The 20,146-nt window shown below is 49.9% G+C and overlaps 1 protein-coding gene across 7 annotated transcripts in view; it reads left to right on the plus strand.

The window, feature by feature from the left end:
- The window catches only part of Tmem241 (transmembrane protein 241), a 108,064-nt gene extending 100,504 nt beyond the window's left edge, over positions 1-7,560 (plus strand). For all 7 annotated transcript variants that reach the window (XR_009589889.1, XM_060377673.1, XM_060377671.1 and 4 more), the window contains one exon: positions 4,521-7,560. Coding sequence is in view for 1 of the 7 variants with exons in the window: in XM_021645423.2 (XP_021501098.2) it covers positions 4,521-4,581 (61 nt within the window). In the remaining 6 variants the exon portion in view is untranslated. The remainder of the gene's footprint in view (positions 1-4,520) is intronic.
- Positions 7,561-20,146: the final 12,586 nt, after the last annotated feature.

The raw sequence follows: 20,146 nt of genomic DNA on the forward strand, positions 1-20,146 counted from the left end.
CTCCAGGCTGCTTCACATCCTGTGGAATGGAGGCTATGCCCTAAACAAAATGGAAAGAAAGGCCGTTTGGACCCCAAATCAAGGAAGCAGCATCTAAGTCTATTGCAAAATCAACCTTGGCTGTGGAAATTCCTGGGTTTTCAGAACTCTTGAGGTTAGGGATGGTTTTTCAGCCTCAAAGAATTTTCCAACCACAAAGCGAACCAGAAGGGGCGTGTCAGGCTGTAATTCCAATTTCTGTCTCTTGCAAGGTGATTAGTCTGTCCACTCTATGAGTTCAAGCACAGCCAGGAGGCCAGGCCAGCTCTCAGGCTCCAGATGGGAGTCACTGGTCTTTGTCTCCTGGGAATGTCATAAGTCTTTTATAAAAGGGCAGGGGTTGCAGGTCTTGGAATTTTTTTAAATATTTTTTTAATATTTTAATATTTTTAATATTTTCCTGTACAGTTATTGTTTCTTGTGTTTTGATTAGTCACCTGCATTTAGAAGTTGGGTGACTTCCTTCTACAAGTCCAGATTTCCATTCTCCTTTGAAGATGGTGAGCAGCCGTGAGTTTGTGTTGGGTTTGAGCCCGCACATGGCAGCAGCTGCTGGAGCAGACAGACTGGAAAATGCTGATGACCACGGTCCTGCCGGAACTGGCTCGTCTGCCTTCCTGGCAGGGCAGCATCTTAACTCATCAAACCAGGTCACCTAAAGTAGGGTTTCTGGGCTGGCAAGATAGCTCAGTGGGCAAAGGTGCCTGCCCCTAAACACAATGATCTAAGCTCCATCCAACTCCACAGACTGCCCTCCGACTTTCACACACATGCACTCACATTCACACATACAAAAAAAAAAAAAAAAAAAATAGATGTGTGAATGTAAAAAATAAAAATGCCAGAGTTTCCGCTCTTGACATGATTGGTGTGTGGGGAGAGGTTATTCCTGGCTGTGGGGGTACTATTCTGTGCCTCCTTGGACCTCCACCCCTACATGCTGGCAGCACCCTCGTTTGTAATGGAAAGTGTCTTTAAGGCATCGGAACGTGTTCCCTGGGAGGCAGAAGCACCAGTCTCAAGGCTCCTGGAAGTGGTTGGAGAGAATGTTATCTGAACAAGATCCTAAGGAATTTGCTCATCTCCTGAGATTAGAGATTTGAATCGGCTCAAGTCTTGGCCGCATCTCCAAGGCAGCCTGGGGATGGCTTCGAAAGTGGCTCTGTGTGGTAGGCAGAGGTGTGAACGCCCCCCCCTCCTGCCCCCAGGTGTGGAAGTGGGGGTCAGGCGCCCTTACCTCTTTGAGTGTATCGTTACATGCTGGCCGGTGATTCAGCCTTCCAGAGACAGTACCCGAGAGCAGTTATCCACCCACATACTCAGGATGTCAGAGTTCACAGTCTTTAGTTAAAGTCAGCAAGGTCATGTAGCCAATTGCCTTGTTTTTCATGATAAAAAGTCTATTTCAAGCTCAATAATTGTTTGAATTTATATATAATTCATTTTTAATTAACACAATTTTATACTTTACATTGATTATTCTATTTAAAAACTTAAGCAAAGGGGCTTCAGCACATGCAAAAGAGAAACCTTGCCTGTGAGCAGTCTCCCTGCTGAATAGAATTATCTGTGCCACCCCTCAGAATTTTACAGATTCTGAGGGGAGCATTCTGCTTTGGTTCACTCGTATGGCTGTGGGGAATGACTGTGGTGCATCTGCTTCCTTCTGAGGAGTCCATGACAAAGCCTTGCCTTTGTCCATCGTTCATTGGGCCTGCCCTCTTTCCATCATAGGTGGCCAGCCATGACAGCTGCCCACATGTGATCCCAATACAAACCTCATGAACACCAAGGATCTTCAGAAATGATTGTAAAGATCATATGTACACACCCACATACCCCAATCAATACTCAGGAGACCGAGACAGGAGGATTGTAAGCTTGAGACCAGCTTGTGATACTTAGTGAGGGCCAGAATAAAGAAAAAGATCTTCAGTTGTCTTTGAATCAAGATACTCTGTCCCTCTGATTTTTAGGGGCCCTTCCTGGAGACTGCTCAAGCCTTGGCAGACAGAAAAATGAATTTAGGAGCCAAGGGAAAATAGCCTAATATTCTCTAAATCCCTTTAGGGCTGACTACAGTGAATGAAACACAGCAGTTTCCTGTTTGAATTAAATGTTGGCATCTCATCACTCAGGGCTGGGGAGGTCGCTCAGTTGGTGCAGTGCCTGCTCAGGTTGTGTGAAACCCTGGCTCCACCCCCAGGACCACAGCGTACCGGGTGTGGTGTATTCTTGACTATAGAGTGAGTTTAACTTTGGGCCACCTAAGGCTCTGTCAAAGCGTGTCATGCTTATATGAGACTGTGAGTTTCATTCCACGAGGGAACGGGATGTTAGGGAAGTACATCCTAGTAAGGTAGAAGGGCGTAAAAACCAAGTAGCTGGAATACAGATGGGAGATGGGGAGCCCATTTAACCATCTGGGCGGTCACATTGTGTGCTGGGTTTGCGTCTGAGGAAAACTACAGTCTGTCTGGTGGTTCAGTAGGAATTAAGCAGGCCGCCACCATAATAGATGTAAGGTGGAACAAGGCCTTTGATCCCCACCGGGAAGGAAGACTGCTGGAGGGCACTAAAATAACGTCCTTGGGATGGGTGTGTGCTCTGCAGCCTGAGGTCTGTGCCTCCACCCGGCGAAGTGTGTTCCTTTCAGGAATGATGCGGATTACAGGGTTTGCAAACAGCTCAGTCAAGGTCCAACTTAAATAGTTGTAATGCTATTAAGACTCCGGGACCCCATGTGAGTCCTGCTGTCTAGAAAACATCAAAGCTCACCCCTTGGCTCGCCTCACAGTTCCATTTCACCATTCGCTGAGCTCCTCCGGTGCTTCGTAAAGTCCCTCTGCCAAAGGAATGAATGCGAGGTTATTAGACCAGGATTGTTTCCTGGGCTGTGGAGGACAGCTGGCGGAGGGCCAGCCCGGTCCCTTCCCGGTGATTAAGGAGGATTAGTGAGAAGTGTTTAAAATGAATTGTCCCACAGCAGAGCTCCTTGCAGCCATCCTCTCGGGTTGCTGTGTCTGTGTGCTTGCCCAGCAACAGGAGGTAATGTGTGCTCTTGAACGGAAGCTGGGAAATGGGGCTTTCAAGGAGAGCACGTGGAAGCACAGAATGGCTTCCCTCCACCCCATTCTTTACCAAAGAGAACAGGTGACAGAACCTCCCCCATCGTCACACACTGTTATTTTAGGTCTGGTCTTTTGAAACGTGGGCCATGACGGTGCCTCACTGAAGCAGTCCTACGGCAGTGACTGCACGTTTTCCTAAGTGTACAATACATGATTCCTAAGATGCCGTTTCCAGCTACATTCCTGTGAGTTAAGGAGGAGCGATTGATTTCTTTTTTTCTTCGGACAGAGGCTGGGTAGCCAGCCTGCTGCTCCTGAGGCAGAGATTGCTGCTCCAGGAGCTCATCTGCTTAGAGAATAGCCGCGTAGCCAGTCCACAATAGGCCAAGCATGGCAGGGGGCCGTTCAAATATGTTATCCCTAAGCCGTGTACACCCTGTTAGTTGTGATCAGATCCTATGGACTAGGTAGGGAGATGAAGGCTGAAGAGATCTGAACTCACGGCTGAGAGAGTCTAAGTTTATTTCTTTTCATTCTCATACTGAAAGTACAGAGTGGTACAAATTGACTATATGTCAGCATCACCCATATAGGTTTTCAGTGGGAAAGTAATGCATGTGTTTCTCATATTCAGCATTCCAGACACATTATAAATACAAAAGCACCAGTGTTGAGTATATGAGTGCTGAGCTAGCCGAAGAGAACTGGGGTACCGGGCAGGTAGATACAGAGCGGGGGAAGAAAGAACGGGTTTGATTGAACAAGCCTTTCACTGACAGGGACCCACCATTGTAATCCTGTAGCAGTGACCCAGCCCAGGCCCCAGAAGAACACCAGACGCCAGACTGTATGCTGAGAAGTTTAAATAGGAGGTGGAGAGACCTCTGGGTGTATTACACTTTAGACATGTTAAAATATCCACGATCCTCTCCCTGGCTGCTGTTCTCATGTCTTCATTTTCAAATCACCTATTACATTGGTTTCTGTGCTGGTGGGAAATTCATGACTCCCATCTACATGCTCACCTTTAAATGTTCTGTTAGTCTAAATTAGAAGCCACACCCTTAATTGTAAGGTTGTGTCTGTAATACAGTTTCATAGCCCAGAAGCACCCATGGGCTCATGGGAAGTCCTTCCCTGCTTCCTCCTCTCTTTTTCCTTCAGAGTATTAACCTGGTCAGAGTAAGTGGGACACACACGCCCTCCCCTGAGGAGGTCTCCCAGACCCCCTACCTCCCACCCGGTGACTGACGTTTTCCCTTGAGTGCCGCGATGGTTCCTGGGCTACACGTGGAACCAGACTTGCCTGGGCTAGTTGTGGTAGAGTAGCTCTCCCCTGTTGTTTATGGGTGCCAGGCAGCTTGGCTAGCCGCAGGGTGTGGAAAGTTGACCATATGCTACTGTTTGCAGCTTCCTGCTCGGTGGACTTGGTGAGGCCCTGCTGGTTTTCTCAGAGCGGAGAAGTTCCTGATGAAGATGGGCAAGAAAAGGAAGCACACTTTGCAGGAGAGCCATAGGAAGAGCACACCACAGTGAGCCCGAGCCGGGGTCTCTGCTGGACAGCACCCGTGACCTGTGCACGCCCCGACCAAGCTACGCTCACTGGCTGCTGATGATCTGAACACCCCTCTCTCATCGCTTAGAGAAGGACTTCCAGGGACCTTGCGCTGCTGCTGTAGAGAACGGGTCCATCTTACTTTTTTTTTTTTTTTTCATGCTGAACCATCCCTCTCTGCTGCACCCAATTCTTCAGAATCAGGAAGCAGAGGATTTCATTGTTGTTGTTTTCTTTTCTTTTTTGTTTGTTTGTTTTTTGTTTTGTTTGTTTTGTTTGTTTGTTTGTTTGTTTTGAGACAGGGTTTCTCTGTGTAGCCTTGGCTGTCCTGGACTCCCTTTGTAGACCAGGCTGAACTCAGAGATCTGCCCGCCTCTGCCTCCTGAGTGCTGGAATTACGGGCATGCGCCACCGCGTCTGGCTGAAGCAGAGGACCTTAGTGGGATGGCTGTGTGAGCTGGATGGACAACAGCCTCTGGACCTAACTGCCTCCTACCAGATACGCTCAGTAACTGAGGTCACAGACCATGGCGTCTTGTTGCGTTCAGGAGGTTGTTTTGTGTCTTTACATCTTGGAGTCTCTTATACCCCTTGATTTTTATGGTGCACCCTGGAGCCCATGCCCCCCAACCAAAAAAAAAAAAACAAGACACACATGTTCCTGAGGGCCCATGGAGGGTAGGGCCAGAGGGGTGGGAGTGAGGGTGAGTTCCGGACCACGTGAGTAGTAGCCTTCGTGCTTGGTGTTGGTTTATTTCCAGCTTCTAAATTCCCCTTGGTTCTTGTGAATTTGTCAGGATGTGCTGAATTCTGTAGACGATTGACCACCACTAGGTTAGGCTTGTGACTAATCAGTTAATTATCTGAAGTCTTCTAAGCACTGTGTAGCCCAGATGGTCCTTAATGCCTCACCTTCTGCCTCCGCCTCCGAGTGCTGGGATTGCAGGCACGTACTACCATTCTTAGCTTTTGTTCCCAAGTTAGCTAGCATATGTAACCCTTCATAACTCAGAAGAGATCTCAGGTCATTGAGCACTGGGTTTAATCTCTTATACCAGATTAATAATTCAAGTCCCATAGCTTGCCACTAGATAAGAAAACTACTTTATATATATAAAATAATCGCTTGATTCTGAATCCACCAAGGCTTAAGAAAATAATACTGAATATTTCTTCCTAATGATTTCACAAATATTTGATTATTTTGGCAAGTCTGGGAGAGTTTGGGTCATATTGAGGTCACTTCTCCAACCCTGAAGTACAGGAGACCCATGTCATTGCTAGAGACACTTTGGGCTCTGAGAATGACTTCTTGTCACAGGCTCAGTCCCAGGATGAATGAAGTCAGCTCCATTATTGCTGATTTTTTCCCCCAACTTGTTGGTTAAAAAAAGGAAATGAAACAGTAGGATGGATTTATATATTTAGAATGTGGGGACCTTTAGTTCATGTCCTTTTCTGATCTCTGCTTATCATTTAAGGTGAAAACGTTCCAAGACTTCATGCTCATGTTGTTTTCAATTTCCTTTCTTAGAACATTTTTACATGTAGTCATTCTATTATTTTTATGCCTGTTACCCATGAAGGTTGGAAGAAGGCGTCAGATCCACAGAAGTGGAGTTACAGGCAATAGTGAATCGCCATGAGCTGGACCTGTGTGCTCGCAAGAGTTACACGTGCTCTTACCCACTGAGCCTGCAATTTTCTTTTTTAAGTATTTTTATTTTAAATTATGTGGATGTTTATAAGTATGTGCATAATGGCTGCAGATGTCCCAAGTAGGCCAGAAGAGAATATTGGGCTCCTGGAGACAGAAGTCGAGGAGGTTGTGAGCTGCCCAGTGTGGGTGTTGGGGACAAAGTCCGGCTCTCTGCTAGAGCAGGACTCGCTCTTAACTGAGCGTGTTTCTGACTCTTGTTCTTCATCTGTTGTAACAAGCTAGTAACATAATAATGTCCTGTAGCTCAAATAGAGAATCTAGGTTTAAATATTTCCTTTTTTCAGTTTTCACAGAACTCTATTGCCCCCTGCCCCCATTTGAAAAAGGAGGTTATCTATCCAAATGCCATTCTGTGCCTGTCCTTCAAAATGTCATTAAAGCGGGTGGAGAGTCCTCAGCTGGAAAGAACCGCACAGCTGCCAATCCCAGTCCCGTTTCTAACAGGATGAACCTCAGAAACCTTTCCTGAAAAGTCTTAGAGACTTCTGTGGTTAAGATTACCAGTTTCTAGTGTTTTCGGTGTTACTATTATTTTTCTAACCACGTTCCAGAGTTCCACTGTTTCTGAAGTCTTGGGTGATTTTGTACTGTACTGGTAGGGCGAGGCTGAGGGCAGGGAGCCCCCTCAGCGCACTAACCGGTGTCCTTCAGCTTCTGTCTGCAGGACACAGGTTGCTCTGGGCTTCTTACCTTAAGGTGTGGCCACCGTCTTTATCCCCTGTCCCCTTTTATCATGCTCTGAATGTTCAGTGAATCCAGAGATGAAGCAGGGGCTCCCCTATCACGGCAGCACCCCTGGAGTTCTGCTGTGAGGATCTCTGGACCCAGTGCTCTAAGGTGTCCACGGCCCTCACGTCTTCATGCCTATTTAGTTCTGAGCTCTACCTAGCTCCAGTTTGTTTGTTTGGGCGGGGTCTCTGTTATGTAACCCTGGCTATCCTGCTGGAAGTGTAGGCCAGGCTAGCCTTGAACTAGCCTGCCTCTGCCTCCCCAGTGCTGGAATTAAAGGTGCGCACATGACCACGCCTGATTCCCATCATTTCAAAACCAGGATGCTTTTGCTTTTGTTTTTTACTTGCATATTCCTTCTTTCAAGGGAGGCAAGGTTCTGTGTGATTGTATATTAAACTACACTTCTGTGACTGTGAAAAATAAACCATTTATTTTCTTGGTAATTTGCCTCTCTTTTCCCCTTTTTCAGTCCCAGCAGGGGAGACGTTAGTGGTGTGCCTGAGAGTTAGGGTTGTTGCTGCTGGTGTACTTTCACAGGGTCTCCTGGTGTAGCCCAGGCTGGCTCTGAAGTCAAGCCTGTCTTCTTGCCTCAGTCTCCCAAATGCTAATACTTGAGCTCAGGCACAGGCCCCTCTCACCACTTTCAGGCCTTTTGGCTCACACCAATTAAGGCCACAGTCCCTTTTAAATCTAGGCTGTTCTGTTCCTGCTGGCCACACATGGCAGTGGAACAGTCAATCACTGTTGACCAAATTTACGAACGCCCGTGATCCCAGCCCTCATGGAGGCAGAGGCAGACCTCTGTGAGTTCAAAGCCAGCCTGGCCTACAAAGTGAGTTGAGGACAGCCAAGGTTACACAGGGAAACCCTGTCTCGAAAAACAAAACAAAAAAAGACAATATAAAAAGATTTAATATAAAAGTGTAAAATAGGTCTGGCACTCAGAAGGAAGAGGCAGGGGGATCTCTGTAACTTGAGGCCAGCTTGGTCACATAGTTCCAAGCCAGCCAGGGCTGTACAGTAAGACCCTCTGTCTAAGTGTGGGGGAGGAAAGTAACTCAACTCATACAAATTTCTGCTTCTCTCAGGAAGTCCAGTCTGGCGAGCCCTCTGAGCACTCTAAGAGGACTAGAAACTGCCCCCATGACCTCCAGGCTCTGCTCTCACGGGGATATAACCACGAACAGCACAGCCCCCACCACATGCTCCGAGTTTACTTGCTAGTGCCGGAGATACGATGACGAAAGGATTCACAGTTTCAGAGGCAGCACAGACAGACACTGGAGGAAACAAGGGCTCTTCTGAGGTTCTGAAGGAAGGTGGGGAGCTTCGCAAACACAGTTGGGCCCGGGGTTTGTGGTCTCAGTCGGTCTGTTGGGCCTCCGTAGGTATGAAGACAGGTAGCTTTGGGAGACACAGGATGAGCCTAACAATGCTTCCAGGTGGAATTACTGACCTCTCCACCACTGGCCCAGCTCAAGCAGTGGGTCAGTTCTCATTCTAGAGGAGGAGACGAGCACACTGGAAATGAGCCTGCGGGTCATGATGGTTAGGTGTCTGAGTTGGAACATCCCTCCAGTAGCCAGCCCTCACCTTACACTTGTTGCTCATTCATCCAGCATCTCACCTGTTCTTCCCAAGAGGCCTCCGAGTGGGGATCATCCTTAGACTCACTTTTTGGAGGACACAGACTCAGGGGAGGTAAGTTCCTTGAGGTCCAGCTGGCTAGGATGGGTGTGAGGACTTGGAGGGGGGCTTTGCCCACGCAGCCGCCACCTCTGAGTTCCCATGGTATTCTGTGGTCCCCATGAGAGGAGTCCACCACAGGGAAGTTGAGTGATAGCCTGGGAATGCACCTGGAATGATCTGCATGTAAGGATGGGGAAATTGTGTGTGTGTGTGTGTGTGTGTGTACAGGAAACCTCCACAAGGTCAGCCACAGCTAGGCCAAGATTCCAGAGCTGCCATGCTCCGAGTTGTTTCTGGGCCCTGTACTGCTGTGTTCTAAACAAGCCAGGGAAGGGAGCTGCTGACCCCGGCTCCGGCAGCCTGTGAGCATCTGCAGACCTCTGAACTGGGCAGCACACCATGGGGAGGGCCCAGCCCGTGTAGAGACGCTTGAGAGCGGTCAGACATCCCCCGACCCCAGGGAACTGGGGGTTCTGAGCATTGCTGGGAGTTGGCTTCACTCTTCCTCTTACAGCCCGGCCAGGCACAGACTATCATAGTAGAACACATTGGCATACACATCCCCTTGTAGCTCACTCTGGCCTCAGCCAGGAAAGGCCTGAAGGACATTCCCACCCTGTCCCTTGGCAGCTCTAGACCGAAGCTCATTTAGAAAATTGTCTGAGCCAGAAGGAACATTTGAGTCATTTATTTCCTGCTCTCTGAGAAGGGCTGGCAAAGGCTTTTGTGCCCATTTGTCTTCACACTGGGGACTCTGAGCCTCAGGGAGAGCCAGAGAAGCCTTTAAAAGTTTCAGAGACCTAATCCAGGCGCTGTCCACCTGGCAGGTTGATTTGCAGGCCGTTAAGAGGCTCCAAGCGGGAGCTAGCAGCTGGTTTCTGTCCGAGCCTCACTCAGTCTCCCGTTCATCAGACACATTGCTGCAGGCTTTTGTCATCAATGTGTGTTTTCCAGCGGGGCTAACCTGTTCTTCCTGGCTCTGGCTGAGGCTGGCTTTTCTGTACCACAGGGTTGTCCTTTGGACGGCATTTCCCCTCCCTGGCAGAAACAGCTCTGGTGGCCGTCTGCGTGAGCAGTAATCTCTGTGGCTGTAGATGGAAGGTGCCCATGTTCTCTTTCCTCAGGGAGGCTGGGCCTGTAAGACACAGACTAAGCTTCACCCTCAGGCCCCAAAGTGTTTTCATTTGAAGCATACAATTCGGTAGTTTCCAGAGCTCTACAACCACTGCCCTCCCCTAATGCTATAACATTTTTTTACCCTGAGAAGAACTCCGGCTTGCATTATCCCCATCTCTCCCCACCTATGTGGATACGCCTAGTCTGAGGCCTCTCCCACCGGGGCTGATAGACTATTTGGCCGGTTGCATTGCACCAAGATTTTTAAAGTGATCGTCTGTCACACCTGCTTTCTTTCTCTAGCCAGGTAGACAGGGCGGGAGAAGAGGCGCAGTTCTGAACCTGAGTTGTGGAAGCCGTGGGGCGGCCCCTGAACTGGGTAGGTGACCTTCGGACACAGCAGCCTGTGCACGCCGCCAGGCCCTGGTGGCCAGTTTCAAGAGTTTTGCTTCCCTGCCAGTTCTGTGTTGTTCTCACCACTGTGGTAAAACCTGTTCAACGGGGCTGGGACAGCCTTACACAGCCCTGGGTGTGGCTGCCTGTCTGTGGTGACGCGCGACAGGGCAGAGGAGGGGCAGCGCCATTATCTGGTAGCAGCACGTAAGCATTTAGCTCCGTTCTGGGAGCCTTGAAGGTGCAGCTCAGTCACACCGCCTTGATCTTTGGACTGACTGCTTGTGAGCTGCCTGCTCTAAGGCGGGGACTTGCTTTGGGGGCAAGGCAGGCAGCCTTGGAGGAAATGTCATCCTGACATTTCAGGGCTGTATGTGCTTGGAATAAGAGGAAGCATTCGGGAGGCAGAGTCCGGGCTCCCTCTAGGAGCTGCTGCTTTCGGGGTTCCCAACCACCGCCTTCCTTGACCTTTCAGAGAAAGCTTGGTTAGGAATTGCACCCTGGAGGCTGGGAAGAGACCTGGTGAATATCGGGTCTGTCTGCATGTTAGCCACTTTCCTTGTCATGGTGACAAAATACCAGATAAAAACAACGCAAAGGAGGAAGTATTTATTTTGGCTAATGGTTCCAGGGAGTCCGGGGAGAGTAGAAAATCGACGCGGAAGTGCAGATCTCCACCCGTCCCTGAAATTTCCTTTGGCTTTTGCAAAGTGGTGAACCGTTGCCTCACTCTCCTGGCTTGACTAAATTAAACTGGCCAGCAACTGCAATGAAAGTGACACTTGCCATTTCGAATCTAGACCCCGAGTAGCAGCATATAACTCCATGTGCTCTCTGTGACGTGGCTTAGAGCCTCCTTTTGAGCCAGCTACAGGGACTCCTCTCTGTTTTGATCAGACCTTAGCCTGCTGAACCAGTGGCTGAGTGCTTCACGCCTAACCACGTGCCTCATGTGCTTGATTTTCACCTCCAGCTGCCTCTAATATCAAGCATTGAGTACAGACTCTCAGGTCTTGGTACCTGCTGCCTGCATTAGGCAGAGGGTGAGGGCCTTGTGGAGAGGAGCAGAACAGCCTTCCAAGCTGAGGTCAGCCTATCCCAGCCAGCTCTTAGCTCAACTGTAGACCTGTGACTGGGCCTGGTCAAGGTCCAGAGACTGGCTGCCTCAGAGACTCATGGGAAATAAGATGTCTGCTAATTTAAACCACTAAGATTTAGGTGGTTTGAAATGTAGCATTCTGATCGGCAATACATGCCAGCAGGGAGAAGAAAGGGCAAGAACGGAGCAGGGGGACTTCTTTGCTTAGAGTTAGGTACAGAGTGGACACTGTGGTTTCCAAAACCCCGTGAATGCATGTGTGTGATCAGTGCTGGGGGTGGTGGTCAAAAACCCAGGGCATCCCACACACTAAACACACACCTCAGCTAAGCTACGAACTCTGCCAGCCTCTGTCTTTGATGGCCAGCCCTGAAAAGAGATGTCAGAGGAGTGCATTTGCAATCAGCCCTTGTCACTCCCTCAGCCACCGGACGGACAGCAACCAAGAGGCAAGAGAGGCTGGGCTAACGCCGGGGCTGACGTCACAGTTTGTTCCAGCTGGGCAACAGCTATGTTCTACGGTCCAAATCATGCTACGTGCACACATGTGAGGCCGATCTGGAAACAGCGCCCCGAAGAGCTGACATGTCAGCACCCCAGCCCTGAGAGCTGCGATGTTCTGTGTGGAGCCCACCCCGCTGCCGCGTGCAGCCTCTCTGGCAGCTCGGCCTTTTATGTTTCAGTTGTTGTGACGTACTGGAGGTTGAATTCACAGCCTTGTACGTGCTATGTGTTCTACTGCTAAGATCTAGCTCAGCCCTTTTTATTTTATTTTATTTTTACCGTCCGTTTTTATTTGTATTTATACCCAGTGAGTGTTCTCAATGTGTGTAGGTGCCTGTGGGGGCCGGAAGAAAGTGTCAGATGCCCTGGAGCTGACGTTACAGGTGTCCATATCAGTGTGAGTGTGGGAAGTCAGGTCCTGCTGAAGAGCAGCAAGCACTCTTAACCACCAAGCCATCTCTCTGGCCCCTTTAAAAACAGTTCTTAACGCTTATTGATGGATGGATTGAGTGAGTGAGTGCACGTGTGCAGAAGCCTGTGTCTCACGCCATGGCTGGCGTGGAGGTCAGAAGACCCCCTGTTGGGAGCTGGTTCTCTCCTTTCACCGTGTGGTTCCTGGGATTGAGCTCAGATGGTCACGTTTGGCAGCGGGTGCTCACCTCTTCGGCCAGCTCACTGGCCCTGAGTTCTTAATTCAGAATTCAGCACAATGAGGCGGCGCTGGGCAGACGTGAATACTGCACAGACACCGCCACAGTCCATTTCCAGAACCTTCCCATCATCCCAGACGGAGCTCCGTCCGCGGTTCTCCTGCTGGCCTTCCCACCACAGATGCCCCTGTCCTTTTGGCCCTCTTGGCTCCCCAGTCTCACCAAATGTTCCCAGGCATCAGAGGAGCAGTTCAGTGAGGGTGTGGGGGTTGCACTTTCATTAATGCCCGACCTGTTTCCTTTGTCACACTGCAAGGATTGGGCATGAAATGAGCTTTGTCTAATGCCTTTACCGTCAAATCTCCGGGTAAGACATGACAGATCACCCTCTTAACTCATCTCCTGGAGAGGTTTCAAGAACCCCTTCCTCCTCCTTTTAGCTTGGCCATTCTTAGAAAGCACCTTTGCCCTCCAGTCAGGTGATGGGGAGCATGGCTGGGTGGATGGAAACCTTGAGTGCATCTTCGCAGCCCACAGGGGGCACTATTCGTGTTCCTTGAGGGATCTTAAACTGTCCCACCCAACCTGACTTCCAAAGCTGGATATGTAATTGTTGCTTCAGTAGTAGCTGGCTCTTGGAGCAATCAGAATCCAGTCAATTCTGGGGGCCAGAAAAGCCCCGGAGGAGCCTGGGGTCTGTCCAGGCCTACTCGTGTGCATTCATAGAGTCAGTGAGGAGGTGAGGTGCTTGCAGACATTACCAAGTTTCCACATTGTGCAGCCCTTCTACACCCCATACATGCATTCATACACACACATACACACACACACACACCATCTGGCTCGGGGATTTATATCTCAGGCCTAAGGCCTGAGACAGGAGATCTGCTCTAGGCATATAGTGGGACCTGGGGGGGAGGGCATTGTCATGAGCAGTGGCATCAGACCTGAGGCAGAAAAGACGGGGACTTCACCCCATCGACTCCTTTGAGGCATAGTGATACTGCGCACATGGGGAACAGCATCCGAGGCGCGGGGGAGGGGTTGGGAAAGAAGGGCCATGTGGCCAGATTATAAGGCAGAATGCCCCATGTCCAGCAGCCAACCGTTCAAATACACCAGTTAAAGGGACAGGGGATGGTGAAAGCGGAGAGAGGAGATTTAATCAGTGCTCTCCGGGAACAGGAACTAGGGCAGATAAAGGGATTCAGTGAGCCTATGTTTGTCTTTGGGATACCGATATGAACTTCAGGCTTAGATAGAGGAAGAATTGTTAAGTAGAATAAAAGAAGAGCAAAGTTCAGTCTGTAAAGAAGCTGAGGCCTGGTTCCTTTGGAAGAATGCAGTCTGTTAGGAGAAAGGGCAGTGGAGGAAGAGCACGGAACAAAACATGGTACAGGAGACACTGGCTGTGCTGGCAGAGGGCCCCGCTTCAGTTCCCAGCACCCACATGGCATCTCATGACTGTATGTAACTCCCAGCTCTAGTAGGGACCTGATGCCCTCTTCTGGCCTCTGTAGACACTGCCTGTGCATGGCATGTCATGTACACACATACAGGCAAACGCTCATTCACATAAAAAGTTACCTCTTTAGAAGTAAATCAACTGGCCAGGTGTGGTGATGCATGCCTGTAATCCCAGCACGTGGGGAGGGAGAAGCAGGCAGATCATTGTGAGTTCAAGGCCAGCCTGGTCTACAAAGCAAGTCCGGGACAGTCAAGGCCTCACAGAGAAACCCTGTCTTGAGAAACCAGAGAAAGAAAACGCAATGGAGACAAAACACCAATGAGGAGGAGGAGAGAAAAAGGAGCCATGTACTTGAGAGAGAACGCTGCCTTCTGGGAAAGAGAGGCGACCCTTTAAGCCAAAGAGGAGCTTAATTAAGAATAAGAATGGGTGTGGGGAAGAGGACTCTTCAGAGAGCTGCCTTTGGAGGAATCTCCCTGAGAAAAATTCTCCCTGAGGAGTCTCTAGATCAATCCCCCCAAGCAAAGAATTCTGTCCTTCGGTGACCTTTTGGGGGTGGCCAGGATTTTGACACCATGTGGTTTAGTTCAACACAGAGTACATGACAAAGAGCATGGGGGAGCCAGGTAATGGTTTGGACCATAAATCAGGAGCTGTTGTTAGGCCACAGCACTGACAGCTTCCTAACTCTGCTCCGGGAGAGCTGCCAGGAGGTGGGGCCTGATGGCTGCAGGCTGTGGGAGCTGGCCTTTTAAAGTGACCACTGTCGTTTAGGGGCAGGCCTGTGTTCTAACAAGAATCAGGGCAGAGCAAACAGTATGTGTAAATTCAGCTGTTCTGGCCAAGCTGTGGCCTGGCCTGTCAGTGACTGCCTGGAGCCTGCAGGGTAGTTCTTCAGACAACCTGTCATCAGCTGACTTCCCCGGAGGGTGCTGGGCCGGGTCTTACAGGGTGATCTGTTCCAGGGCTAGCCTCCCCACCATAAATTGCTGTGTTACCTGAGGGTGGGCTGTCCTGCCTATAGACCTTGCTGTCCCTAGAATTAAAGGCAACTTCGGGTTCAGGACAGTGACTTGTCTGAGCACAGTAAGTATGTACACAGGTATACCTTGAGGGACTAATGTACCCCCTTGCCGAGGGGATCAGGTAAGCCAGCATACAGGAGGCAGACACAAAAATGAAAGCAGAGGCACCAGGCTTTCATCCTGGCTTTAGTTACCTTGTGGAGCCAAGTATGGAGGCAAACGCTACGTGCCAGTTAAAGTGGGGGGGGGGCCTCAAGAAGCCTTAGAGATTGGGTACCAAGAGTGTGGGGGGTTGGAAGAGAGCTAAGAGACAGGCAGGGGAAGGGCATCTCTGCTCAGACTTGCCTGGGAAATTCATCTTAGAGTTAGCCAATTCCCCACCCTTTTGTGAGGGATCTGCTATGGGAGGAAATTCTACCTTGTCCTAAGATAAAGAATTCGCTTTTATTCAGTGGCAAAGCTGAATTTTACTCCTCAAGGTTTTTCTGTCTCCCCATAGTCCCTGGTCGGTAGCAGTTGTCAGGTGAGGCCAGGGCTGCCTCTGTTGAGGTGAAGATCATCCAGGCCATCTGTCTGCTCTGAGCGAAGGATGATTACTTACTGGGATTACATTGTCGGAGTGGGGATGGTCATTTAATCCCCTCTTTGCTTTGAGAGAATTAACTAGAGAAAGCTGTATTAGTGTGTGTGTGTGTGTGTGTGTGTGTGTGTGTGTAGCACATTGCCTTGGACCCACATGTAGTAATTGTATTAATTATTTTGCTGTGATAAAACACCACACCTGAAGGCAACTTAAGGAAGAAAGAGTTTATTTGAGGTTATGGTTCCAGAGAGAGAGTCCACAGGCAGCCAGGGCAGGAAGCTGAGAGATCACAGGAAACAGGGCAAACCGGAAGTGGGGTGAGGCTGCAAACTCTCCAGGCCTGTCCCCAGTGATGTACTTCCTCCAGCAAGGCCACACCACCTCCCCCAACCATGCCACCAACTTAGAGGGCCACGACGGGAACCAAACAACAGATGCCGCTGTTGTCCGAGTGACCATCATCAGCAGGGCTTCCTGGTAACCGGCTTTAGCTGACAGAGAAAACTGTCTTTGAGATAACTTTAGGAATCCCGGGGCTAGGGAGACAGAATGCGTGCTTATTGTGCCCAAGGACTTGATCTCAGCACTAAGGACTAGTTCATGTACTTAATGACTTCAAAAGCCCTCATTTATTTGTTCACTCGAGAAGTCACAGAACAGGTCATGTGGTCCCCAGCAGCTCTAGGGCTCAAGGGGATGGAGAGTTTCTCAAGGATCCCGTACCCCTTCCCCCTAATAATTACAAGTGTTTTCCACCCTGCAGGCCTGTGCCCTTTCTTCTGTTCAGAGGGGCCTCACACCTCACTGAAGGCAGAGCAGAGGCTGTCAGGTGGGAGCCCGCCACTGTCCCACAGTAGTCTATGGTCATCACGCCCTCCCTCCCTCTGTCCACGGCTGAGGAGTGCCACCTCCCCTTTAGCTGGACACTAGTCCCTGCTGCCTGGATCGTCTCGATCCTTCTCTCTCCCTCAGAAACCCGGGGGTCTATTTTTTAGTTACTTAACCTTCTGCTTCCATGTTGGATTTAAATGCCCTTATTTAGAAAACGCACATAAACAGCTTTTTTTCTTCACCGTCTTTGTTATACATGGATTCCCCTAAATCTCCAGCACACTCGTCAGCGAGGCAAAGTTGGAATTAGTTCAGCAGTGGAAAAGAACAGCAAGGTTTTTACTTCGTGGAGTGGGGAAGAGAGGGGCATTCGCTGAAAGCTGATTCTGGTTCTGGGCGAGGCTTTTCAAGTTCAGGATCGGGGCCGCAGCAGGCGGAGTCAAGGCCTGTTTTCGCAGGTGCAAACTGTCTGCTCGTGTTTTCCACTGAGGAGTTGACAGGTCTTTGGGGGAGTTTCTGCAGTAGACAAGTGCCCCATGTGCTCATGGGGCCTGCTCCAAGCTGTAAAGCACTGTGACCTGAGGCGGTAGAACAGCCGCGTCAGGTCCGTGTCGTCAGAGGCGACGCTGCTCTGTGTCCAGAATGCCTGTGAAGGCTGATGTTTTGGTTCTCAGCTTCCAACTTACTCTCTAGCCCCTTTCTCCTGTTCACAGCTAAATATTCCCAAAGAGCGTAGTTCTGCTCACTGACCCCACTCCTTACTCTCCTGTTTCCCAAGTGCACTGGTCACAGTTCATACCCCTAAAATAGTGTTTACGAAAGTCTGTAGCAATGATCTCGTCTTTGACTCGAGCTGAGACTCCCTCATCTCCTGAGCACAAGTGTCCAGCTTCTCCTCCTGAGAATTGGTCCTTGTCCTGCTTCTATGCACTGTCACTCTCCCTGTGCCCTCTCCCTCTCTCCCCACTCCTCTTATCTGCAGGCGCCTGCCCTTCTGACCTGTCATTAGGTGTTACCATCCCTCAAGACATGGGCCGGGGTCTTCTCCTAACTGCCCATTCTCTCTGTGGTTGTTGGGCTCACTGGTAGTGAAATCATTCCTCCAAGCCTCCCTGAGAGCTTTGCCAGGGAGCCGCAGGCCGGGTGGTCAGGGGCAGGACTGCTGCCTTCTGTGGATGCGGGCTGTGGCTGGTTCTGAATGCAGCTGTGCTGTATAAATGAGGACGCTGGTCACTCTTTGACTCCGGGCAGAGGCTGGGTTTTTAGAGCAATGGTTTTGTGGTAGAAGATTCTGGTTAACTTTGATTGGCTGTGCCCAGTCACTGCACTCACAGATAGCCCCTGTGGCATGGCTGTGCATTCACATGGCTTCAGGCATGCATCTCTCTCTCTCTCTGTAGCAGAATCTGGAGCTTTGGACCCAGAGCAGCTGGCATCTGCTCTGAGTGTCTTCCAAATGCTTACAGTTTTGTCTGCAAACATTAGCATTAGCATCATAACAAACAATCCTTCAAAACTAGGAGGGCACAGGAATTTATTTCCCATTAGTATTTCTTCTGTTGGCTGGTCGTATCTCCCATGTGGCACATTAGGTGCCAAAACTACTTCTTGGGTGGGGGTGGGGTAGAGAACTTGCTGTGTAGACCAGGCTGGCCTCAAATTCACCAAAATCTGCCTGTCTCTGCCTCCTGAGTACTGGGATTAAAGGAATGTGCTACCATCAGCCGACTTCCCAAAATTTTTTGGCCTGTGATTTTTTTTTTTCTTCCACTACCCAGGGAAAAGAATGGTAGAACATTTCTTTCTCACACCCCCATATATATAGCCTGCTACAGAGAGACATGCTCTCTGATGCGTGCTTCTAAAAATATGAACTGTGATTTGTGGGCCGGGAGCCTGGCTCCTTGGAATCCTGAGTCCCAGCTTGGTCTCCCTGGCTTCTCATCCATATGAGAGGCCCATGCTGGCATCAGAATCTTTGAGTGCCTTCTGCATGTTTTGTTGTGACGCTTTGACATGTTTGGCTGTGGTTGTCAAGCTTGGGAAGGGAAAATGCCACCTGGGGAGCTTGCGACTCCCCAGATGCCACCTCTGGAGATTCTGGAATTGCAAGGAGTCTCATTTTCACAAGCTCCCCCCCGCCCCCGTGGTTCTGGGGACCACACTTGGCGAGTGCTCGTCAAATGCGTCTTTAATCTCCCAGGAAGGATCCAGTCTGCAGTAGTGAGTTGGCCTCTGGAAACTTGGTGTGCTTTTAGAGTGATTTACTTCCCGCGTCTGAGTGTTTTGCCTGCGTGTGTGCGCACAAGTGTGCCTGGTGTGTGCAGAAGTCTGCAGAGGGCAGCAGAGCTCCTGGCACTGGAGTTAGGTGGTTATGAGCTACCCTACCCCGTCGATACTGGGAATAGAACCTGGGTCCTTTGTAAGGACAGCCAGTGCTAAACCTGCTATCCAGGCCCTCTGGAAACTTCCTTTGGCCACAGTGAGAACCGCATCACCAATCCCGGATCTCAGATCAGTAGGACTCTCATGTAGAACTTCACTCTTTCTCCTTGTAGGTCTCGATTTTTCTTTTTTCTTTTTTTTAAGATTTATTTATTATTTATACAGTGTTTTGCCTGCATGTGTGCTTCAGGACAGCAGAGGTCATCAGATATTACTACAGATGGTTGTGAGCCACCATGTGGTTGCTGGGAATTGAACTCAGGACCTTTGGAAGAGCAGACAGTGCTCTTAACCGCTGAGCCATCTCTCCAGCCCTGGTTTTTCTTTTTTTAATTTAAAGGTTTTCTGAAAAAGTATATGTAAACCTAATGGAAAAACTGAAACTCGTGCTCTGAGCTCCCTGGGGTGGTGAGTTTGTACACCTTCTTAGGTGTCTCACTGAGGCCAATCTGTGGTGGCATGAAAACTCTAGGGACCATCGAAAGCAAGTGTGTAAAACCCAAATGCTGACGTGTCCAGAGAGCCATGGAAATCACCTAGCCACCAAAGACAATGAGGGATTGTAGGGATTTCCCAGCGGAGTGGCCAAAGGATGAGACCACAGATGTCTGTGTGCTGTGTTTGTGTTTGTAAGACATGGGAATGTGTGCTAGGATCCACAGGGGAAAGAGACAGACTACATGACAGGGGAAATAGGCCACCCTCCATGGAATTGCAAGACTGGTAGAAGCCGAGGTCCAGAGTTGAAGAAAGTCATGAGATAGGACAAGAATTCCCAGTATGGCAGGGACCCTGTTGAGTGTTCGGGTCCAAAGGGCAGGATGGGGAGTCTTCTCATGGGATTCAGAGGCAGGAGGAGGTTTCATGTGTGCAGGCTGTCTCAGATCCCTTGGGTGGGTGGCGGGGAAATGGAGAAGGGTCTTGTATTCTAGGAAAGACTGTGGCACTCTGAAGGGATGGGGACAGTTTAGAGGGATCTCATCTAACCGAGTTGTACCCATCATACAAGTCAGGGATGTGTCTCCTGGAATCTGGGGACCTGAGCATCTATTAGTGGCTTGGAGATCCACACACAGGTTGTCCGTAGGGGCTGCTGGGCCCTGCATAGGACCACAGGAAGAGTAACCACAGGCCAACTTTGCTGACGGGCACCACCAGATGGCTTCGGGAGGACAGCCGTCCAGGTAGTTGGGTGGGACCAGGGGTCAGCCAACTTCCCTGTCCTC

This window comes from Meriones unguiculatus, chromosome 2 (assembly GCF_030254825.1).
Source record: "Meriones unguiculatus strain TT.TT164.6M chromosome 2, Bangor_MerUng_6.1, whole genome shotgun sequence".
In the NCBI taxonomy this organism is placed as follows: Eukaryota; Metazoa; Chordata; class Mammalia; order Rodentia; family Muridae; genus Meriones; species Meriones unguiculatus.